This window comes from Vulpes vulpes, chromosome 3 (genome assembly GCF_048418805.1).
Source record: "Vulpes vulpes isolate BD-2025 chromosome 3, VulVul3, whole genome shotgun sequence".
NCBI lineage: Eukaryota > Metazoa > Chordata > Mammalia > Carnivora > Canidae > Vulpes > Vulpes vulpes.
This window is the reverse complement of record NC_132782.1, coordinates 100706962-100732133: the sequence shown is the minus strand read 5'-3', so window position 1 is coordinate 100732133 and position 25172 is coordinate 100706962. Positions and strand designations below refer to the sequence as shown.

The following is a 25172-nucleotide window of genomic DNA, read 5'->3' as shown; positions in this document are numbered from 1 at the left end:
TTTCTGGCATTTATAGAAAAAAATCTGCTGAGAATGCTCTTATTGCTTTTGGAGGACATACTTGTTTCTCTTAGGTTGGTATTGTTGTACCAGGTTCCATTTTCTCAAATTTGAAAGGCATCATTTAGCTTCTTAGACATAATAGCTGGGGTTTTGGTAGGCCATGGAAATCCTAGATCATAAATGTATTCGCTTGTAGTCTTAAATATAAGCAAATGAATGGGTTCATTTTCCATGTCATCAGAAATAATTTGCATTATCACATAGCATTTCGTTTTCATGGCACTCACAGTTTCTGTAGATGTTTCTGTGTGTGTGTGTGTGTGTGTGTGTGTGTGTAAATTTTTCTGTTTGCCAAACTGGACATGTTAGAATCCTCTTTCATTTGCAAATGACAGAAACCCAACTTAAACAAACTTAAGTCTAAAGGGAATGTAATGATTCAGGTATCCAGTGGTCAGCTGCTTTCAGACATGGGTGGATTCAAGTGCTTGAACACTGTCATCAGCATCTGATCTTTTGGTTTATCTCTGACTCTTATCTCTTCCCTGTTGATATCACTCTCAAACAGCCTCCTCCACTGGTGACCACTGGCAGCTTCAGTCTTAATAACTTCCTCATTCCAAGTTCAGCCATAAGAGAGCTTCTCTCTTCCCAACATTTCTGATAAAATTCCCAGAATTTCCTGGCTCTGACTGGGTTATGTACCCTGACCCAATCACTGTGGGTAGAAAGAATTCTGCTTAAGTCATATATCCGCACCTGGCACATGTGAATTGAGAGGAGAAGAGGTATTACTCAAGGAAAAGTGCTATCACAAAAGAGAAATGATTGCTGGGCAAGGACAAAATAATAAACGATCAGCCTCCATTATGTTGAGGAATATGGAACTGAGTTGGCAAATAAACATTCTAAGGCGACAGTTAGTGACAGAAGGTTAATTCTTCAGCTCTGATTACTCAACAAAGAGTCTAACCCTTTTCATTTGTGTAGAGATAAACTTGTAAACATCGGGTGAACTTTAAAAATGGTCTACTTCCTGCTTTCAGAGACCTCAACACTTTATCTAATCACACTGCCCTGAAACTTGGAGGTATTTTTGTCTTCATTTCCTTGCCTTTCACCCTTCCCATATTTGGTTAGTCCACAAATCCTGTTGATTTTTCCTTTACATTTTCTTTACATTTTCTTCTCTACTTATTTTCTTCTCTGTTCCTATGAACACTACACTAGCAGGTCCAGGCTCACATTCTATCACCATGGTAACCTAGTGACATAAGGGCTCCTCTTTCCCAGTTAGTCCAGTCAAGCTCTTGGGGAACCAATGTGGGTTAGGTGCCCATTCCTGAACCAAACCCTGTGGCCAGGGGCATAGTGGACACTGATTGTCTAGGCCTGGATGTGTGACTGTTCTTGGTATTCGGAATGGGCAGGGGCTGGTCCCCAAATGAAAATCAGGGCATTGATGCCAAAAGAAGGAGAAATGTGTAATGGCCTAGTAAATATTCACCACACTTAGAAATTAAAATCCCATTATTTCTGACTTGGAAAGTATACCATGTCTATAGATTAGAGCTCAGAGAACTCACAAAATCATATTTTCAAACTGGAAGCGGTGATAGCAATTCTCTTCTTCCCCAATTCCTCTCGTTACCATTAATGGTTCTTCCTTTGCACACTCATACTAATTTATGCTTTGAGCGATCCTACAATCACAAGTGCATTCAAAGTGCTCAAAAAGTCCTTGTTTCTTCCAGTCTTTTGGTTTATTGTTCTGCTTCCCACCCCCACAACCAAAGGAATGTAGTAGTTAGGATGTAAGTTTGGCCACATGTTTCAGAGACCCTCCCCATCCCCCAAACAGTGGTTTGCACCAGATAGTTTTATTTATTTATTTATTTATTTATTTATTTATTTATTTATTTTTTACATAAAAACCCAAACTGATATGCTGTCACTGATCTGTGATGTCATCAGCAATCAGACTTCTTCCATCTGTTGTGTTGTGGCCCCTAGGGTGGGTGCCACCTCTGTATCTGTGGCCCAAGATGGCACATCATCATTTCCACATTCTAGCCCAAAGGAGGGTAGGTAAGAAGACCAAGAAAGGGAGAAATGCTCCTTGCCTTAAACAGCACAAACCTGGGAATTATATTAATTGCTTCTGCTCATGTCCAATTGTCCACTCTTGTGGCCACATCTTGGTGCACAGGAGGCTGGGAAACATGGTCCTAATTCTGGGCAGCTGTGTACCCAACTGTGAAAGAAAGGAGAATAGGAGAAGAACCAGCAATCTCTGCAAGGAAGCAAAACTATCTGAACTTTTTCTTCTTTTTGTTTTTCAGATTAAAAAAAAAAAAAAGAAGATCCCTGAGTAACTGCAAATGAAGGAACATTTTAACACTCTAGGGTAAAGAATCCATACCAGCATGTCTGCCTACTACAGGAATAATGGATATGAGGAAGATCCAGATTACCCTGATTATTCAGGATCTCGGAACCGTTCATGGGGGCGTTTGAAAACTCAGGATTATACAGATTCTCCAGATACTCTGAACAACTCAGGCTACCCTAGCCCCAGGAGCAACCCATACTCTGCAGACTACAGAACAAGCTTAGACTATCCTGAGTCTCTAGCAGAACCAGATTATCCTGGATCTCAGAATAATCCAGAAGAGTCTGGCACTAGAAGCAATCCATTCTTTGCTGGCTCCAGAAATTCAGATTATCCCACATCTCTGGCAGAGCCAGATTATGTTGGATCTTGGAGCAAACCATCCCATCCAGGCTCATCCAGAGAGCCAGACTACTCTGAATCCCAACGAAATTCTGACTTTGGAGGCTCCAGAAGCAGTGGAAACTATGCAGGTTCCAGAACAAATCTTGATTATCTTGACTATTTGGGAGAACCAGACTACCCTGGAGCCCAGGGAAACACTAACCATCCTGGCTCCAGAGCAAATTCCAACCATCCAGGCTCCAGAAGGAACCCAGAACATGCTGGTTCCAGAATCATTCCATACGTAGATGTTCTGGGAGAGCCTGATTATCCAGGAGCTGAGAATCAACCTAACTCTCCAAACTTTTTGTGGGAACCAGACTATCCCAGAGCTGAGAACTCTCCAAACTTTTGGGGGAAACCTGATTACCCAGTCGCTGAGGATGGTCGTGATTATGGCTCTTCTGAGACTTCCGAAATTACCAGAGAGTAAGTGCAAACATCTCCCTCCATTGGGGTGAGGGCTGAATGCTAAATCATCAAGCCAATGGAATCTGGTTGGTGTTTGGGTTTAGGACTCATAGGATGGCTCCTGTGATCTGAAGTTGTAAGAAACTCTCATATCTACTTGTAGACCTCACTTGGGCCATGGACTTTCATGCTGAGCTTTCAAGCTCTTACTTGAACGGAACTGTCATCACCTCTTGTTTGGATAGCACCCTCCTCAGTCTTCTTGTAATCTCCTAGAACCTCTTCCTATAATCCCTACAAGACATTTAGATTCCCACTATTTTGACCCTGCTACTCTGTCAATAAAGGTAGGGTTAAGACTTGACTGTTAAGAACCCAAACATTTTAACCAGAATTATATACACAGAAGTGCATTTTAACCAAGACAATATTTTGAAGATCTAACTCCATGAACTCAGTTATATTCCTCAATTTTTTTTTTTTTTTTTTTTTTTTTATTCAAGATGGTTCAGGACGCCTGGGTGGCTCAGTGGTTGAGCATCTGCCTTTGGCTCAGGGTGTGATTCCGGGATCAAGTCTGACATTGGGCTCCTTGCATGGAGCCTGCTTCTCCCTCTGCCTATGTCTCTGCCTCTCTCTGTTTCTCATGAATAAATAAATAAAAATTTAAAAAAATTCAAGATGGTTGAACCACTCTTGATTTTTTCCACTTTCATTTTTTTAAAAAGATTATTTATTTATTTATTTGTGAGAGACACAAAGAGAGAGAGAGGCAGAGACACAGACAGAGGGAGGAGAAGCAGGCTCCATGTAAGGAGTCCCAATGCGGGACTCCAGGATCACGACTCAAGCCAAAGGCAGACACTAAACTGCTGAGCCACCCAGGCATCCCTCCACTTTCATTTTTATTTTACTGTAATTATTGTTGTCAGAATTAATAGCTTTTCATGTTTATGGTGGATTTAGTTTATTGATCTTATACATAATTGTTGTATTTATCAGATTTTATCAATCATAGTTTTCCCAATGTTGGTATTTCTTTAAATTTGTTCTAAAAAACAAAGTCCAATTTTCCTAGTTCAATTCTATAGATCTATATTTTGTCAAAAATCTTTTTAATCATGGGATGACTGGGTAACAGGCACTGAGGGGGGCACGAGCAATGGGTGTTATGCTATATGTTGGCAAATCAAACTCCAATAAAAAAATATACCAAAAAAAATCTTTTCAATCTTCCAGCAATTTTTGGTCATCAACAAATTTTACTAGGTACAATTCTGGACATTGACAGTATTAGTTTGGATAACTTAGTTCTACCAAGTCTGATTTTTTCCGGGTTAAGTTTTCAAAGTTCCTGTAGCAAACAAGATGTGGTTCTTTAGTCAGGTTATTTTTAATCTATAAGAAAAATTTTACCCTTTGAAAATTTAACCAATATGAGTCTCATTTGGCATGTATATGAATTATACTGGTAATATTTATACATTCAACAAAAGTTAATGGCTTGTATTTATCTTGAGAAATAAGGATATAAGCTTTGAGTGTGCAGTAGCATCAGATATTTTCAGTACCTAAATAGGAGGATTAACAGAGCCAGATCAAAATGGCCTCCTTGGTCTTATCCCCCACTGCCTGATTCATCATGTCAAAATGCACCTTTGGTTCTCTCACTCCTTTGTTTCTAATCTTTCATGGTTCTCCATAACCTTTGGAAGAAAGGCCACACTGCCTTGCTTATGCAAACATTTAAGAAGGAGAATGCATTGGTCTAATATAAAGTGCCAGCCAAAGACCTGCCTGCCTGCCTTCCTTCCATCTTCCCACACGTATCCCTCCCACCCCCCACCTCTAGCATAGTAGTTCTTGACCTGGACTGAACCTTAGAATCGCCTGATTGCCTAGAGAACTTTAAAAATAACACAGATGCCTGGATCTAACTTTCAGAGCTTCTGATGTCATTGTCTGGGGCTGGGACTGGGAATTGGCATGTACCTAAAATTGAGAACTTTGCTCCAGGTTAATAGATTTTTATAGTATTCCCTTTATATATTCAGCCCTTTTATTTATAGTCTTATACCTTTATTTATGCTGTTCTTCATCCTTGGAATGCCCTCCTCCTAACTCTTTATGTATGAATTTATCCTTCCAATCCCACTTCGATGTTTCTTTTTCATGTAGATTTTCGTCCAAACTGCCAGCCAGAATTCTTTTCTCTTTTCTGAACTCCTTGGGCCTGTCTTCTGGTACTCACCAGTTACTACTTGTATTATAATTGCTTAGCTGTGTCTAAGAAGCTCTACCATAATGGACTGAGAGTTCCTTGAGGGTAGTAGAGACCCCATGTTTTTATCTTTGTGTTTTCACCCTCCTAGACCACGCCTAACACATGGTTGGCATTCAGTCAGCATTTGTGGAATGAATGAATGAATGGGATGGATACATGGATGATGAATGGATGACTATCCTTACTATGTTACTGGATGAATATTGATCTGTCATTTTGGGATTTCAGGGTGCTCAGCAGAACATCTTCATTCCGGCCCTCATTGCGTCATAGGGGTGATGGCTCTTTGGGGATCGTTGGGAGAGAGAATGAAGATTACCCTGAAAACATTGCAATGAAATCCATGAATATGGCCTTTGTGCCAGGGGCTTCTGGCAATGGCTATGGTAAGCATTTGTTAAGATGAGGATCATATCCTGGGAAGAAAGTAAAAATCAGTGGACTTAGGGGAGTGGTTATTAAAAGTTCCAGGAAGAGAAAAATTAGTTTATTCCTCACCCTTCAAATACTCACCTTACAAAGGTTGAACATTGAAAGCCTAGAAAAGATAAGTATTATCATCCCTTGTCAAAGCAGCCTGATTAGGTGTTATGAAAAATGAGACCCTGCACACCCTATGCCTATATGAGGTGACTGGTGTTCAGATTTGGCCTATTAGGGTTATGGGAGAATGTGGGCTCTGTATGGCCATATCCTCGGATTTTTCTAAAGAAGCAAGAAATTATCTTTCTATGACTTATTTTGCTTAGCATTATATCCTCTGGCTCCATCCATGTCATTGCAAATGGCAAGATTTTACTCTTTTATGGCTAAGTCACATTCCCTTGTAACAATTATTTGTAACCAAGGTTTATATTTAAATGAAAACCACTGATTGATGCTGTTTGTACTTAATAGCATTATTTTCATATTTATGTCCTATTTTCCACCCAAGCACTCAAGCATTAATCTGTTAGGACCTCAAGGTCAAGGTTGAGGTCTTACTGATGATTACGTGCTCAATAATATTTAATACAGTGGGTTAATTGGTGATGTCTCCTGCCTCTTCATTCCAGTAAACCCTGCTTATGTGGGTGAAAGTAGCCCCCACCCAGTTTATGGAAACCCACCATTGTCTGGATGTGAGTGGCACAAATCACCTGAAGGTAAGGCTTAAATGGATAGTATTCCCCAAAAATCAACCCTAGAGAGGAATGTGTTCACAGACATCACTGTTTCCTTCTGGCCTCTCGTGTGATAACTGATGCAGTACTAGCTCAATTTATAAAATGGAGTTTTATTTTAGATATGCAGAGTTTTTTTTCTCTCCTTGATAGCAAGGTGTCTTCATCAGGACTCTTCTGGTTTCATGTGATGGAAACCCAACTCATATGGTGTATGTACTGGTTTATGCGGCAGGAAGGAGAGGGGGAAGCAAAGAATTAAAGGTAGAATTACCTTCCAGGACCTAGTAAGAACATTGGAACACAGTAGATGCTCAGAGATATTTGTTGAATTAATTTGTGAATGAGTTAGTTACAGGAACAAGGGCCTCTGAGTCTGCATAGATCAAAATTTCTCTGAATAATCATATAATGATTATGATGCTGGAGTATAGGAGTGCTTGGACTGGAGAAAGAATGCTGTGAAATCAGGAAGCTCTGTAACGATCACTGTGTGTGGTGATGAATGTTTCCTCAGAGGCAGAGACTGAGAAATAAAAAAGAAGAGAAACAGGAGAGAGGCTAGAGAATGCTGAAACTTGGAGGCAAATCTATGAGCAACAAGGAGTAAACCAACCGATGGGATTCTCTCTATAATAATGTGAATCAAGGAGCCTTGTGACCTGAAACCATGTCTCACCTTCTGGCCCCCTAGCCTAATGTGACAGCCTTTAGCCTCATTCTCTAAAAGCCTTCTCGGGATCCCTGGGTGGCGCAGCGGTTTGGCGCCTGCCTTTGGCCCAGGGCGCGATCCCGGAGACCCGGGATCGAATCCCACGTCGGGCTCCCGGTGCATGGAGCCTGCTTCTCCCTCTGCCTATGTCTCTGCCTCTCTCTCTCTCTCTGTATGACTATCATAAATAAATAATAAAAAAATAATAATAAAAAAAAATAAAAGCCTTCTCAAGTAGAGGTGTATCTTCTGCAAGGGTTGGGTATTGCTACTTGTGAGGGAGAACAATGGAGGTATAAATGATCACACTTTCCATTTGATTCCATGAGGGCAGAAAATGGCTTAACTATTGGGGAAAAGAAATGGTATTTATTTATTTTATTTTATTTTTTATTTTTTTATTTTTTTATTTTTAAGAAATGGTTTTTAATTTCACTGGACTGCTCTACCTAGCCACCTGAGGTTTGGGGTCTCTAGTAAGTTGGGGGCTCTAGGACTCTGGAGAGTCTCAGAAGGCAGAGATAATTAAAGAAATAGAGGACCCAAATATGAATCTGGTTTTCTTTTCTTTTTTTTTTTAAGATTTTATTTATTTATTCATGAGAGACCCAGAGAGAGAGAGGCGCAGAGACACAGGCAGAGGGAGAAGCAGGTTCCATGCAAGGAGCCTGATGTGGGACTCGATCCTGGGTCTCCAGGATCACACCCCGGGCTGCAGGCAGCGCTAAACCGCTGCGCCACCGGGGCTGCCCATGAATCTGGTTTTCTTCACCATTTTGTTTTGTATTGGTTTGGATTCTCAAGTCACCTACAATTAGTTGGTGGACAGCCTCTTGATAAAATATCACTTTGATGAATTATGCTATGCACCTAAGAAGCACCCAGTACATGGTAGGTACTCTTAAATATTCACTTATTTATAAATGAATAAATGATACATCAGCATCTTGTTACAGGAAGCGACCAAGTGAAGTGAAGTGATTAAGGCTCCCTGCTTTGGGTTCAGAGGAACCTGGGTTTGACCTTCAGCTCTGCTACTTGCGAGTTTTGTGACCTTAGGCAAATAATCTCTTTGGGCCTTGGTTTTCTTAGCTATAAAATGGGGTTTATTGTTGTACATGCTACATAGGGTAATTATAAAAATTAAATTATAAACTTTAAAGTATTTGGCTTATAGTAATGGCAGGTATTGTTACTGTTATTATTATTGGTGGGGAGAAGGGATAGAGTCCCAGCCCAATCCTGCCATTTACTAAGAGTGTGATGAGAGTGGAGGTCAGTTTATTTGTGTGCACTTCAGTTTCCCCAAGTACTAAATAAACAACTTGGCCGAGGTGATTTCCAAATCATATCTCTTGGGTAGGAATGGTGTTCTTGTGCCTAGCACTGAAATAGAATGGCTTCGCAATGAAGGGATTTATTTTTCTTCTGTAACAAGAAGTGTGGAGAGAGGGGGTTCACAGTTTATATGGCAGCTCTGCCCAGGATGCTGTCAAGGACTGAGCTCCTTCCATAGCTTATTTCTTCACCATCCTTTGCAGCTCTTGTTTTCAAAATGGTAGCTTCTGGTGAATAAGAAGGAGAAGTGGTGAAGACCAAAAAATGGAACCAGGCAGACTGTCACGTTTTAAAGAGCATTCCTGAAAACTCTATGTCTCATTGACCATAATGGGGTTACAGATCCATCTTTAGCCACAAAGGAAGCTAGGAGAATTTTAGGTGAGCCCAGTGCCTACCCAGGAAAGGAGGCTTCTTGGGGTATGAGTAGATACGGGGGTAGAGACAAGTGGTGGGGCTGCCTACCCAAGGCAGTCAGGAGATAATAATTCTATTACTCTAAACTTGTCTGGATTTATATAGGTATATAAAATTGTAAGTATAAAATATAAGTTTTAGGCCAGAGGCACCAAATTAAATCTTGCCCTTTGATTATGAATCATTTAGAAGAATCTCTGCCTTCTGTTTCTAGAACCCTATTGTCTTTAATGAAGGATTCTGTTTCCAATTTCTTACCTAGCTACCAAGACAGAGATTTCTGCAGGAAAACACACTTCTTTATGAGGAGACCCTTCTGGTGCAGACGTGAGGTGTTATGTTGTGATCTGTGTAGGGCCGGCTTTGGCAATATCACCCTGGTCTTTTAAAAAATGTGAATGGGGCATCCCTCTGTGATGACACGCTTCCTGGCGGCTCCAGGCGATGCCAGTGTGACTGCTCTATGAGGTCTTTGGAAGGCCACTCTGGTAGGAAACAAGGCTGGGAGGAGGCAAGAGATGCTGTCTGATGACCAAGTGAATGAAATCATCATCGAGGTTGAGAATGTTCCATCTAGGGTTGTTCCAGAAAAGACACCGGTGAACTCAAGCTTCAGCATGGTCTCATCCGTTTCTGACGTCAATGTGACAGACTCTCAGAGTTTCAGCAGCCCACATGACAAAAAGAGCAAGCAGTTGTTGCGGTTTTCAACATCTTTGAATGAATCATTTTCTCAGGCACTTCATAGCCGACGAAGTGTGGGCATAGACGCTCCTTGTACTTCACATGAAAACATTCAAGGTAGAGAGACACTGGGAGAAAGGAGTTAGGAAGGGAACAAAGAAGGCTTCCAAGTTGTCTACAGGACTATTTCATTTTAAGACATCAAGTAGGTTGAAGTTTGGTGGGTGACCTGAGGATGCTACAGACCCCAGGAAGGGGACACTTTAGGAGCATCTAACACCTACAAAGGAATTTACCTTGATCAAGCTCACTTTCTGTGCCTGGCACTCTGCTGAGTGCATCCTTTTTGTTATCCATTGAATTTAGTTTGACTCATTCCCCATACTTTGAGGTAGGCACATTTGTCACTTCCATTTGGTTGATGAGTAAATTAAATGACCTCGCAGAACCAGGGCTCAAATGCAGGTCAGCCGGGTTCCCAGCCTGACATTTTAACCACTGTCTTGGTTTGGTCCAGTTCCTTCCCACTCTGGATTTGCCAACATTGGATGACTCTTATTGCCAAGTCCGTCATGAAACCAGGTAGCTGACACTACCTCCCTGCCTTTCTGCTCTTGAGGCAAAACACTAGTTTCTTGGTTAATATTTCTGTTTCATCCCATTGTACTCCAGGCATAAAATCCAGCCTCTTTCAATGATTTCTAGGAGAGAAAAAAATCCATTCACACTAAAGCATTTTGTGGGTTTAGCCCCTTTATTGAAGATTGGGGTGTCTCCTCTCATGCTCCTGTCTCCCCACATCTTTGTGTTCTTTTCTCCTCCTTGTTTTTTACTTCCTCTCTGTTTAGCCTCCCTTCCCTCTCAGGAGAGACACAAATTCCTTGTCTTCAACAGAGTGAGTTGGTGGATCTCTTTTGGAGATTTCCTTTTCACCAGTTGAGCTAGGTCAAATGAAGAGTTCAGCTCAATAACTCAACCAGGGAGCCAGTCTGCTCCCTCTGTTGTTGCTTCATTCGGCCCCCCAACTGGCTTCATCATTACAAGATGGTGACATCAGTTCCAGGCTTCAAATGTGGCTATAACAACAAGCAGAGGAAAAAGGATCTGTCTTTTTCTTAGGGTTTTTATTGGGGGGAGGGTGTTTCAGTTTTTCCTTTTTGAGAAGGAAGAACCTTTCCCAAGAAACTCCTCAGCAGATCACCTGTCACAGAACATTGGCCAGCATCTTGTCTCATGCTCGTGCCTAAATCAGTCATCTGCAAGGATCAGCTTGGAATCATGGAGCTCACCCCCTGTGCCTGAAGATGCGTCTCAATCTCCAGAAGCTGAGGGGCTTGGGAAGCAGTGGGTAAATTCTTAAACAAAATCATGATTCTATTAAAAAGGAGAAATGACTGGGGTAGGTGATCCACAGTATCTGCCATGCTGAGTGAAGATGTGAATATGCATTATCAGGAGAAGATGAGTCATTCTGGAGGCCAGAAGAGCATATGACAACTGTCAAGAAATGTAAAGAAGGTGCTGGGGCCAGAGTGTGGGGATCAAGAGAAAGTGATGCCGGCATTCAAGTAGGGGAGGAGAGTGAGCCTGACCAAACATGCAGGGGCTTAGGGCTTCACTGAATGCTTCTTGTCATAGGAAAAAGAGAAATATCAAATGGGAATTGCATGCAAATGTTATCATTTCCTTTGGCTTTGAGGTTTAAAATATACACCACATTGGGGTGGCTGGGTGGCTCAGTGGTTAAGTGTCCAACTCGATATCAGCTCAGGTCTTGATCTTGGGGTTGTGAGTTCAAGGCCTGATTTAGGCTCCATGCTCAGCATGGAACTGACTAAAAAAAAAAAATTATACCATGTTGTTGTCTTGTTTTCATTGTGGCTTTAGGTATCACTGAGTCCATATATTATTCTTTCTTTGTGCTCTTCTAAAAACATGCTCAAAGTTCAGTGCCATATTCTAAAATGCTGAAATTCTGTGATAGGAAACAAAATTAAACTCCATTTCTTTTCCTCTACAGGTCAAAAGTTAATTGCATCTCTGATACCAATGACATCCAGAGACAGAATTAAAGCCATCAGGAATCAGCCAAGAACCATGGAAGAGAAAAGGAACCTTAGGTATGGACCCAAAGCTTTTCTTCTTTCCCAGATTTCACATGAACCTCAGTCTTCTACTTTTGCCCCATTTCAGAAAGATAAGAAACAGGGGTTCCTGGTGATACAGTCAGTGGGGTATACAACTCTTGGTTTTGACTCAGGTCATAATCTCATTGTCATGAGAATGAGCCCTATGTCAGGCTCCACACTGAGGGTGGAGTCTGCTCAAGATTCTCTCTCTCTCCCTCTGCTCCTCCCACTCGTGCTCTCTCTCTCTTTCAAATAAATAAATACATCTTAAAAAAAGAAAGATAAGAAATATATAAATGCAAGAGAAGGGACAATATTTCTACAGAAAAATTCCAAATAATCTCTATAAATGCTCCTCTCTCCTTTCACCTGGAGTGTGGACTGTGCTTAGTAATGTGCTTTTCAAAGCATGGAGTATGGAAAACAAAGGAGAGTAACTTTCCAGTGATGAGGTCTAGCCAACACTCCCTTATCCATGTGATCAAAGTTAGCATCCCCAGAGATATCTGGTCAGAAGAGCACATGCCTTCTGTGGTACTCTCTCCCAAAGACCATAACTCCAGTATCACCAGAGGAAAAAAATCAGGCAAACGCCAATGGAGGGACATTCTACAAAATACCTGACTAGTACTCCTCAAAATTGTCAAGGTCATCAAAAAAAAAAAAAAGGGAAACCTGAAAAATTATCGCAGAAGATTCTAAAAAGACATAACAACTAAATGGAATATGGGATGGGGTCCTGATATAGAACATGACATTGGTGGAAGAATGAATGAAATCAGAATAGCGTGGAGTTTAGGTAATTGTATATGTGATAATGTTGGTTTTTTAGTTTTGGAAAGCTACCATGGAAATGTAAGATGTTGGGGCACTCTGGGTGTCTTAGTCACCTAGACATCCAACTCTTTATTTCAGCTCAGGTTGTGATCTCAAGGTCATGAGATCAAGCCCTGTGTTCGGCTCTGCACTGAGTGTGGAGCCTGCTTAAGATTCTCTTTCTCCCTCTCCCTCTTATCCTCCCTCCTCCCTCTGAAAAAAAAAGAAAGAAAGAAAAGAAATGTAAGATGTTAATAGGAGAAAATGGTGAGTAATGTATAGGAATTTTCTGTACTGCTTTTGCAACTTTTTTGTAAATCGCAAATTACTCTGAAGTTCATAGCTTATGGGAAAGATAAAAAGAAAATAAATGACCTCAGAGGCTTCTAAGGGCAGGAATTAAAAAAAAAAAAAAGAGTGAAGGATTCACATTTACTGTTCCTTATCCTTTTCTTTTGCAATTTGTACTCTTGGCAGAGACTAGTGGAGTGGATCCAATAATTGCTAATAAATAATTCAATGATGCAATTGTTCTGGGGTTGCAAAGATAACTTACAAAATCTGACAGGGGAGATGGATTCATGAACAAGTAAGTTATACACGAGAAAAAGGAGATCAGGCCAAATCAAGATAGAGAAGACTGCAGTGACAGGACCAGCTGGAGTGACACAGGCTGCTTGGGTGGTACATGAGGGGATGTGTGCCAAGCCTTGGAAGATGGTGATGTGGGGTGGGCATTTGGGTGGACAACGAAAATCCGGAAAGAACCAGGGAGAAATAGAAAGGAAAGGTAAGGAAGCCAGCTGTGGCTGGATCTTTCTGAAAACACTCTTTCATTTCAATTCTGCAGGGCTGCCTCTGTCGTAGGGCCTTATGAGGGCCCCAAAGACTGTACAGCAGGATTTACCAACTCCATTATGCCTGATATTGGGGGCTGGGTCATTCTCTGCTGTAGGATTCTGGCCAGTTTATTGTAGAGGGTTTAGCACAGCCCTGGCCTCCACCCACTAGAAGTTAGTAGCGAACCTCTCTCCCCTAGAGTTTGACAACCAAAAATGTCTCCAGACCTTGCTAAATGTTCCTTGGGGGACAAAATCACCCCAGGTTGAGAACCATTGACTTTTAGTACTTTTCCCTCTCCCCCGAAATGATTATCACTCAAACCCTCCTCCCTTCTCTCTGCTTATTCCATTCTAGCCATCCCGGTTTCCCTGGGGTCCCACGTTGGCTGTTCCCTATGCAGGCAACAATCCCTTATCCAAACGGCTCACCCCTCCTGTCCTTCAAGACTTTGCTCAAATACTGCGCTGTTCCAAATTACAGCGCACTCCCCATTCTAGCATTTCCCATTTCCTTACCCTGCTCTGTTTTTCTTTTTCTTTTCCATAGTAAACCTTTTATTTATTATTTGTTGTCTTCCTGTCCCAACTAGGCGATATGTCTGCTCCATGAGCCGGGGAAATCATTCTCTTTTATCTCACTACTTGGGTTGTGCCTAGCATATCCTAGGCACTCAGTAAATATTTTGGGAACGAAATGATTCCAGCATTGGTATCTCTTCCTTTCTTCTGCTGTTCCCCACAGGAAAATGGTTGACAAAGAGAAAAGTAAGCACTCCCATCGTATGCTTGAGCTCAACTGCTGTGCTCAGTGTCTAAGCTCCATATCACGGGTAAGAGGCTTTTATCATAGTAAAAAAAAATGGGCATAACAAGAGGCTGAAACAAGGTGGCAGAGTGGGGATGAAAGGGATCCAAGGGAAAGAGGAATATTCAGGGCTGTTTCATTGAAAGCCACAGAAATTGGGTCAGCCTAGGTGCAGAGAAACCAAGTGGGCAAGCAGAGGTCCAAGAGGTTGCTGAGTTACTTGGACAGCTTAGCTATGGTGTCACCTTCAAAACAGCAAACCTGGGGAGGTAATAATAGCACTCACTTTGAGGAGTGGTCCTGCACACTAAATGAGATAATGTTTACAAACATGCTTCGCATGTGCCTGGCATGTTTATAAAGCTCTAGACACTGTCCATTTTTGTTCTTACGGGACCTGCTCAGTAGACATTTGTTGAGGGAACGTCAGGCCGCATGCTTGGTATCCCTACCGCAGGCCTACCGGAGATCGAAGAACAGCCTGTCAGAACTGCTCGATTACATCAGCCTATGGCAGAAGACGCTCAAGGTCATCGGAAGCAAGTTTGGAACCAGCGTCCTCTCCTATTTTAACTTTCTGAGGTGGCTTTTGAAGTTCAACATTTTCTCGTTCATTGTTACCTTCAGCTTTATCATAATCCCTCAGTTTACCGTGGCCGAGAAGAACACCCTCCAGTTCACCGGATTGGAGCTTCTCACTGGGGCGGTAAGGTCTTCACTTCCCCCACTGGGAGCCCATCAGCTGGGAACACCCCAGCCCCGACATACCTTGCCTTTCACCCTTCCAGACCTCTCACTCTGCCTGCGAGACAACTGATAGGGAAAATGGAACTTTTTAAATTTATCTGTGTGTGTGTGTGTGTGTGTGTGTGTGTGTGTGTGTATTTAAGATTTTATTTATTCATGAGAGACACAGAGAGAGGCAGAGACACAGGCAGAGGGAGAAGCAGGCTCCCTGCGGGGAGCCTGATGTGGGGCTCAATGCCAGGACCCCAGGATCACGACCTGAGCCAAAGGCAGATGCTCAACCACTGAGCCACCCAGATGCCCATTTGTTTGTTTGTTTTAAAGATTTATTTACTTATTTGAGAGGGACAGAAGGAGAGGGAGACAAAAAATCTCAAGCAGACTCCCTGCTGAACACAGAGCCAGTCATGAAACTCGATGCTAGGATCTTGAGATCATGATCTGAGCTAACGAAGTCAAGAGTCAGACAATGGACTGAGCCACCTAGATGCCCCAAAAGTGGGGCTTTAAAATGTGCTTTTTTTCCCCTCAAAGTAACATATACACAACATAGTAGACTTTCTGTCTTTAGAGGTAACCATACTAATTGTATTATTCATAATCTCCTTTTCTGTGCACATCCAGATACACACACACACATATGCACATGTACATATACATCATTTTCTTCTCTTTTTTTACAAAAGATGAATTATTCATATGTACTGCCTATGACTTGCTTTTGTTCGCCTGCTCTGTAGTGGATATCTCCTTCTGGTGTTCATAAAGCTACCTTTTCTTTCTTTTTTATTTTTCTTTCTATAAAATACAATGTTTTGAAAAGTTCCTACTATAGAAGAGAGCAAACTAAGTGAAAGTCCATGTTAGCATGTTTTCCTTGTCTATTGCCCCAGGTCAGAGCTCATCTTTGTCCACCGTTTTTCTTTCCATACAGACACAGATAGATAGACACATTACAAACATATGCAGTTAGGTACTTAGATACGTAAGTAGATAGGTAAACATTTTTTAAAAAAATAAAAAGATGAGGCACCTGTGTGGCTCAGTCAGTTAAACATCTGCCTTTGGCTCAGGTTATGATCTCAGGGTCTTAGGATCGAGCTACGTCAGGCTCCCTGCTCAGTGAAGAGCTGCTTCTCCCTCTTTCTCTGTCTCTTCCCCCACTTGTGCTCTCTTTCATTCTCTCTCTCTCAAATAAAATCTTTTTTAAAAATTTAAGAAAATTAAAAAAGTAAACAGAAAACAGGATACTACAGGTCTTACTTTGCAACCTTTTTTTGCTTCACTATGTATCTTAAGCATGTATATAGATCCACAGTATGCTTTTTAACAGCACCCGTAATTTATTTACCCAACTCCCTACTGAGAGACATATGGTTCCTGTCTTGTGAATTTACCTCATAGAAGAGATTTCTGCCATTGGGATTCTGTAGACCAGGGACTGACAAACTATAGCCATGGCCAAATCTGGCCTGCCACCTGTTTCTACATTTTTAAATGGTTGAAAAAAAATCAAAACAAGGATAACATTTTGTGAAACACGAAAATTATATGTGAAATTCAAATTTGTGCCCGTAAATAATGTCCTTCTGGAACATGGCCACATCCATTTGTTTATGTGTCTATGATGCCTTCCTGCTCTGGTAGCCAGTAGGGTTGTTGCTATAGCTGCCAAACCAAAGAGATTTACTCTCTAGCTCTTTACAGAAAAAAATTTGCTGACTCTTGAAGTAGAATGTTCAAAGTCAGGTTCTTTCATTTATTTTTTCAATTTTTTTTTCTGTTGAAAATTTTTCCTTGGAAGGACTACATAGGTGGCTCAGTGGTTAAGCACCTGCCTTTGGCTCAGGTTGTGTTCCTGGGGTCCTGGGACTGAGTCCCATATCAGGCTCCCTGCGGGGAGCCTGCTTCTCCCTCTGCCTATGTCTCTGCCTCTCTCTCTGTGTCTCTCATGAATAAAAAAATAAAATCTTTTTTTTAAATAAATAAAATCTTTAAAAAAAAAAAGACCTATGCTGAGATCAGAGTCAGACGTTTAACCAACTGAGTCACCCAGACATGCCTGATATATATTTTTTATATTTGTATATATGAAACATTTTATTATGAAAAATTTCAAACATGGGAAAATAAAGAGTCAGTAAGTAAACATTCATATAAACATTCATATAAACCAAGTAAACCATTGCATAGGTTTTTAAATTGTTAATATTTTGACACATTATTTTATTGTATTAGTTTTTGGAAGCATTTTACAGTAAATTACAGACATCACGACATTTTATTCTGAGTTTCTTGTTTAAAAAAGATTTTATTTATTTATTTGAGAAAGAGAGAGAGAGCACAAGCACAGGGAGGGGCAGAGAGAGAGGGAGAAACAGAGTCCCCAACAAGCTGGGAGCCCAATGTGGGGCTTGATCCCAGGACCTTGGGATCATGACCTGAACTGAAGGCAGACAGTTAACTGAGCCACCCAGGCACCCCTACTCTGAGTTTCTTCAACATATATCTCTGAAAAATAAGGACACTTTCTGAAGTTATTACACCTAGAAAAATTAAAAATTAATATTATTTAAAATCCAGACCATATTCAGATTTCCTCAGTTGTCCCCAAAATGTCTTTCATAGCTTGCTTGTTCAGACCAGGATCCATTTAGAGCCTGTACTTTGCATTCAGTGGCTTTTTCTCTGAAATCTGAATTAATCTAGAATGATCTTTCCAGACATGGCCCCCTTTTTTCTTGACATTGACTTGTAGCAGAAATCAGGCCAGTTGTCATGCAGACACCAACATCCTATCTTCTGGAATTGTCTGATTGTTTCCTTATGGGTCTTTCTGATTTGTTACTCTGGCCCCTTATTTTCTGTAAATTGTCTTTTTTTTTTTAAATTGTCATTTTGACCTAATGGCTTGATTCCTTTCATTCTGAACATTTTGACCATAATACCTAACAGATGACAGAGGCCAGTAATGGCTAGCTCTCTTGGTATTAGTCACACTTTGCTTGATCACTGTTTCAGGTGGTGACAGCTTGGTCCCTCCATTATAGAGAAGGTTTGAGAATCCTATCCAGCCTGAAGAGCCTAGTGATAAAAAGTCTACATTTTCAGTGCCCTTAGGTGCCCTTTCCCTAAACAAAAGGTTTAAATTGACTAATGCAAGTTTCATGCAGATGGGAAAGATGAACTGTGCTGGTTGATCATAGTCATCATTTTCTCTGTAGACCCCTCTGATCTAGGGTTTATTGTCCCTTTCAGGGTTATTTTATTTTATTTTATTTTATTTTATTTTTTCAGGGTTATTTTAGAGACACAGTGATGTACTATGGCTTTTACACCAATTCTACGATCCGGCATGGGAATGGCAGGGCATCCTACAACATGCAGCTGGCCTACATCTTCACAATCGGAGCATGTTTGATCATCTGTTTTTTCAGTTTGCTATTCAGGTATGGAGCCTCTGCATTTCTTGATTCTGAACTGTTTAGATTTAGGTAAAATTCAAGAGAATCAAAAGTGACCCAGGAAACCATTTCTCTGCAATTTCACCTTTCTGTTGCTGTCTGATCATGCTGTCAGACTATAAGTTTGGAAGAAGAGAGGTTTTTCTGTGCTTTAGAAGAAATTGGTCAGTCTGAAAGTAAGGATGTAGTGACCCAACTAGTTGTACGGCAAGAAGGGCATGGATGGACAATCGTCCCTTTGATAACTGTTGAAGAGGAGGTACAAATGTTCAACCTTTGTCTCATATAATGATGGACCTCAGAGTGCATGGCTTAAACAACAGAAATGTGTTTTCTCAAGTTCTGCAGGCTAGAAGTCTAAGATCAAGGTGTTGGCATGTTGGTTTCTTCCAAGGTCTCTGTCCTTGGTTTATAGAGAGCTGCCTTCTCACTGTGGCCTCACACAGTCTTCCCTCAACTTATGTCTGAGTCTTAATCTCCTCTTCTTATAGGACACCAGTCATATTGGACAAGGGCCCACCTTGATGACCTCATTTTGACATAATTACCTCTGTAAAGACCCTATTTCCAAAGACAGTCCCTTTCTGAGATACTGAGTTAGGACATCAACATACGAACTTTTAGGTATACAATTCAGCCCGTAACAACCTCACTGCCAGCATAGTAATTCAAAATAAGTGAGATTTCATTTTGTCCTATTTTGTTTAAATGAGGAAGTGTTTCTTAAACTGCTGTTAAGTCAGTGGTCTCAAATTTTGAAGGGGTAATGTCCATTTTACTCAGCATTTTTTACATTACCAGGCTCAGTGCTAAGTGCATCCTGGGCTGATTTCACTGAATCCTGCTGACATTGCCATGAGAATAGCATCTGCCTTTATAAAGTGCTTACTGTTCTAACCGCTACATTGCCTTTCATGGTTGGCTGACCAGTTCCCACTGCTCCGGTCTCCCAAAGATGTCATGTCCTAATCCCCAGAACCCATGAATATGTTACCTTACCTGGCAGAGGAGACTTTGCAGATGTGACTAAATTAAGGATTTTTAAATGGGCCAGTTAATCATAAGGGGTCCTTCTAAGTGCTCCCATCTCACAGGAAGGTCAAAGTCAGAGAGGACAGAAGATGCTCCTCTCCTGGCTTTGAAGATGAGAGGGGGCCATAAGCCAAGGAATGCAGGGAGCCTCTAGAAGCTGGAAAACGCAGGGGAACAGATCTTCCCCTAAAGTATCCAGAAGGAACACAGCTTTACCAACACCTTGGATTTAGAATCATTTTCTGACTTCTGACTTCCAGTAAGAGGATAAATGTGTGTTGTTTTAAGCCACTAAGTTTGGGGCAATTTGGTGCAGCAGCAAGTGGAAACTCATACAATTCTCATAGAAACTCTGTGAGTGGGTACTATTATCCCCATTATGTAGATGTGGAAACTGAGGCTCATAGCAATTAAAACAACCACCATCCCCTGGGTGGTGATCCATGTTTATAAGCCAAGCCTGTCAGGTCTTGAAGCCAGTGCTCCTAACCATTATGTTGGTGATTGCATTGTTCCAGTAGAACCCAATGTTAGCTCTTCATACTACCTTTCACTGTTAATGATAGGACTTTCTTTTAATTTCTGCACTCCCCGATGCCTATTCCAATAACCCTTGAGTATTTTGGTTTCTGCCTTCCACAGCATGGCCAGGTATTTCCGAAACAACTTCATTAACCCCCACATTTACTCCAGAGGGATCGCTAAACTTATTTTCTGCTGGGACTTCACCGTAACTAATGAAACAGCTGTCAAGCTGAGACAGAAGAATCTTAGCACTGAAATAAGGGTAAGGCAAGCTTGCTTTATATAGCAGCTTCCCACAGCCAAGTTCCTTCTGTATGTCTGTAACCTTTCTTTTCTTTTCTTTTTTTTTTTTTTTTAAGATTTTAGTTATTTATTCATGAGAGACACAAGCAGAGGGAGAAGCAGGCTCCCCACAAGGAGCCCGATGTGGGACTCAATCCTGGACCCTGGGATCACATCCTGTTCTGGGATCACACCCTGAGCTGAAGGCAGATGCTCAACTGCTGAGCCACCCAGGCACCCCTGTAACTTTTCTTTAAGTAATAATGATTTGTTTTTAATGGCTCATGAGCTTGCCCCCCTCCCACCAAAAAAAAAAAAAAAGAAAGAAAGAAAAAAGAAAAGAAAAAGAACCAGACAAAACCAAAAACACCTAAAAATATTCATAACGCCTAGTGCTGGTGACAGTTTAGGGAAATGAACATTTTCACACAATACGGTGGCTCTGTAATTGGTACCAGCTTACTGGAGGGCAGTTTAGTGATTTATATCAAAATGTTAAATGTAAATGCTTCTTGACCTCCCAGTTTAAAGTTTAACATTTTTTCTAGTGGTTTTCAACTCAGGACAATTTTGCCCCTTGGGGGATATATGGAAATATCTGGAGACTTTTTTTGATTGTCTCAGTTAGGGGGCGGGTGCTACTAGTGTGTAGTGGGTGGAGGCTGGGGATGTTGCTCAACATCCTGCAATGCATAGGAATGTTGTCACAACACAGAATTACCAGCTGAAAATGTTCATAATGCCCAGGTCTATAGAAAAAAAAAAACTTATTAAAAAGAAAGAGGTAAAAAAAAAAAAAACCCATAAATAGAAAAACCAAACCCAGACTCAAACCCATGACTCAGGTCATGATCTCAGGGTCTTGGGATTGAGCTCCGCATGCATTTGGCTCTCCAATGAGCAGGGAGTCTGCTTCTCCCTCTCACTCTCCCTCTGTTCTCTCTCTCTCTCTCTCTCTCTCTCTCTCTCAAATAAATAAATAAAATCTTTAGAAAAAAAAAAAGAACAAGCAAAATTTATAAGCAAAGGGGCTTCGACAAGAGGTTTGAAGGTGTTAACTTCCTTTGTGTAGATACCCAGCCTTATTCTTCAAAAGAGTTTCTTGACCTCAAAGTGCTTTCCTGAAGAGCACAGTCCCAACCTATTGGTCCCATCTATTCAAACAAACACCCATCTGGAAAATGTGTTTGTTGCAGTGATGGGGGTTCTTGATCCACTGGAGATTTTCCCATGAGTCTCTCATAATCCACATATGACATGAACTTTCCCCTTTCTTCTGCGGGTCTGGGATGGGTTTGTGGCTTGAAGGGGCAAACATTCACTCGAAGAGTCTTTGCTCACAGTGGAGAGGGTACTGTGCACCAACTTGTATTTCTTGTGTTTGTAGGAAAACTTGTCAGAAATCCTTCAGGAGAATGTTAAGTTAACGCTCAATCAGCAGCTGATCCGCTTGTCTGCCCACCTGGCAGCCTGGGTTGTGTCTACTGGAGTGGCTGTTGCCTGTTGTGTAGCTGTTTATTATCTGGCTGAGAACAACTCAGAGGTAACCACAGGGGCAGGAGCCCCAGGGTTCATAGCACAGAACCAGGAGAAGGGATGAGATCCTGGAGGGGAGAGCAGTGTAGAGCTGCTACTCAAACCAGACTCTCTGGCCAGCAGCACTGGCATCAGCTGGAAGCTTATGAACAAAATGCAGAATCTTGGGGCCCTCCATTGGCCCATGGAGTCCAAATCCATCTTAAGAATGTCCCCTGGTCATGTGTGTGCACACCTCAGAGCAAGAAGCTTGGGACTAGTGGAGAGGTGGGCACTTGGACCACAGACCTGGGATTAAGTTTTGGTTTCTTCTTTAATTATTACATCCCTAATGCCTCCTACTGCCCCGGCACCGAGTAGATACTCAGTAAGTCTTGTGATATGATGGACTTTGGTGAATGATTTAACCTTTCTGAGCCCTGAGCCCCATATTCTTCCTTGCAAAACAGGAATGATCCTGACTTTGTAGGTGTGTGGTCAGGCCTAGAGAAAAGTTATGTGAAGAATCTACTTGGTGTCCAGTACTATGGGTAATGAAGGAATGTTAGCTCTTTTCTCTTTTTTTCCTAATGATATGGACTCTGAGACTAATTAGCTGGGTGGTCTGGGCAAAGTATTTTTTTTTTTATTTCAGCTTTCAAATCCCTTGGAAAATGGGGCTAATTGTAGCCAGTTCGTTGATCTCTAGAATTATGGTACAAGCTGGTCTGATTATGTCACCTTCTTTAATGGCTTCCTATTACCCTCCATATAAAATCTATCTTCCATGGCATGACTGACAGATCTTCTATGATCTGATCCCTGTCCATATCTCTAGACTCAACACCCCACAACTACCCATATCCTACACACCAGCAACACTAAATGCTACATCCATAGTTCCCTGAACACACCATGCCTTCCTCATCTTTAGGTGGGAAACATGCAGTTCATTCTCCACCCCACCTCCCCTAATTCCCTTATCTGGAAAACTCCTCCTCTTCTAGATTTCAACACGGTGTCATTTCCTCACCACCACCACCCTCACTAGACTGAGTTGGGTGTTCCTAACTCTGCAGGCTTTCTGCATGCCCTTGTCATTTGTGGTATTGAAAATTCCTGTTTATACAACTGTCTTCAAAAGATGGTAGCCGGGCTCCAGGCCCAATAGCCCGTACATAGTAGGTGCTCAACCAAAGCAGTGAATAAGTAAAGGAGAAGCCGGCAAGAAAATGGATGTAGGATTATATAAGCCTAAGGGTTTTCCATTAACCAGATGAAGGTGTGCCCTGAAAGAGGGGAAATGAAGTCTCAATGCTGAAGGGCTTGGCAATGCTACCTAGGATGGATACTGTGACCAGGGAGCTATAGGCATAAAGAAGACTTCTGAGTTTCTTCTTTACCTGGAACCTTTTCTCTACACCCACCTGAAGGGAAGGAGGGCAGTGAAGGAGGTGAGGAGGCAGAGGTTGAATCATTCCTATTGTTTGAACACCTGCTCTATGCCAGGCAGGAACAACCCTTTGTACAACTCCAGTTGTACAACTCCAATGGGTCATACTCATTGGCAACTACAGTTTCCTATGAATGATGCCCTACCTGTGTTATTTAGGGGCCACACCTTGCCTTATTTGGTCTCATTTAATTAAAAAAAAAATATGTATTTATGTTAGAGATAAAGAGAGGGAGAGAGAGAAAGGGAGAGAGGAGGGAAGGGCAGAGGGAGAGGGAGAGAGAATCTTAAGCAGACTCCCCTCTGAGCATGGAGCCTGACGCAGACACAGGGTTCTATGCCAGGACCCTGAGATCATGTCCTGAGCTGAAATCAAGAGTTGGATGCTTAACCAACTGAGCCAGTTAGGTGCCTCTGGTCTCATTTAATTCTTGAGATGGCTCTATGGGTTATGGCCATAATCCCCTTATTATATGGACAGGGAAAAGAGGCTCTAAGAAGCTATGCTTCTGGCTCCAGACATTGCAGCTTCTAAGCATGGTGAGGGGGCAGCATTTGAATCCACCTTACCCTGGCCACAAAAATACTGCCCAGAGTGCAAGCGGGACTTTCAAAACCATCCAGAGGTAGAGAGGCAGAGTCAGGCCTTGGGAGCGGGGAGGCAAGGAAAGGGATAGGGATAGTGGAAGACCGAGGAAAAATCCACTGGAATCCTTTACTCCCAAGGATGCCTGGCAGAGGGGCACCCTAGACCTCAGTCTGAAGAGGACAAAGGTCCAGCATGGGCTGGCAGGGGCTCTGCTTTCCCCTAATTCAGCACCCAAGGAGAGTGAAGCCTGCTGAAGATGAACAGGGCCACACAGAAGAGGGGAGGAAACATTCTGTGGTCGATCGTGATAGATGGAGCATTCTATCATGCTCGCTTTGGGGGCACATACACTAGGATGAGCTTTTCTCAGCTTAGATGAGTGTGTTTTCAAGTTTATCCTTGTGCTGTAGCTTCAGCAGATGGAAGTTTTTGCTCCAACAGCCAGGGGCACATCCTCATCGCCCCGGACCTCTTGTCAAGGGTGGTAAAGTCACAGAATTACTGTTTGAGTTCAGGCCCTTGAGGCACATAGACCCAGTACAAATCTGCCACTTCTTGGTTGGGGACCTTGGGCAAGATTTTTCCCCTCTCTGAGCCTCAGTTTGCCAATCAGATAAGTCTATTCATACCCACCTGCTGGGCTGTAGTGAGGATCGTGTGCCATCTTGTGGGTGATGCTTGGCTTGGGGTAAGTACGCCAGAGGAGCTACCCCTGAGGTTTCCCCATCATGGGCAGTCTTCTGTGGGAGGCAGGAAGGAGTTCAGTGCACACTTGGCATCTCAGCTCTTTGCCTCCATCCCCTGCAGTTCCTGAAGAACCACAAGGACCCTGGGGCGGTGCTGTTATTGCCTTTCATTGTGTCCTGCATCAACCTGGCTGTGCCACGCCTCTATTCCCTGTTCAGGCTGGTGGAGCGGTATGAGATGCCCCGGCACGAAGTCTATACCCTTCTGATCCGGTAGGTGTGCCCCATCCAATGACAGCCTCTGTTTCCATGGAGGGGAGTAAGGTGGGAGCTAGAACAGGTCATGCTCAAGTACCAACATTCTGTTTTCTAGAAAGAATTCCAAGAAGAAAGTGTGTTTGGTGTGTGTTAATAGCCATAGAATCCAAAAAGCACTCAGAAAATACCGTTAAATCCATCTGCCCTTTGCTCAAAGTTATGGCTTAGCTTTCCCGATTGC

General features: G+C 42.1%; 1 protein-coding gene across 5 annotated transcripts in view; it reads left to right on the top strand.

Moving 5' to 3' along the window:
• The window catches only part of TMC5 (transmembrane channel like 5), a 66534-nt gene that overhangs the window by 21656 nt on the left and 19706 nt on the right, over positions 1 to 25172 (top strand). For all 5 annotated transcript variants that reach the window (XM_072753745.1, XM_072753746.1, XM_072753748.1 and 2 more), the window contains exons 2-11: positions 2346 to 3208; positions 5703 to 5860; positions 6530 to 6619; positions 11809 to 11908; positions 14318 to 14405; positions 14838 to 15086; positions 18425 to 18576; positions 20266 to 20410; positions 21818 to 21973; positions 24795 to 24946. In XM_072753745.1, coding sequence (XP_072609846.1) covers positions 2430 to 3208; positions 5703 to 5860; positions 6530 to 6619; positions 11809 to 11908; positions 14318 to 14405; positions 14838 to 15086; positions 18425 to 18576; positions 20266 to 20410; positions 21818 to 21973; positions 24795 to 24946 — 2069 coding nt within the window. In that variant the 5' untranslated portion in view covers positions 2346 to 2429. The remainder of the gene's footprint in view (positions 1 to 2345; positions 3209 to 5702; positions 5861 to 6529; positions 6620 to 11808; positions 11909 to 14317; positions 14406 to 14837; positions 15087 to 18424; positions 18577 to 20265; positions 20411 to 21817; positions 21974 to 24794; positions 24947 to 25172) is intronic.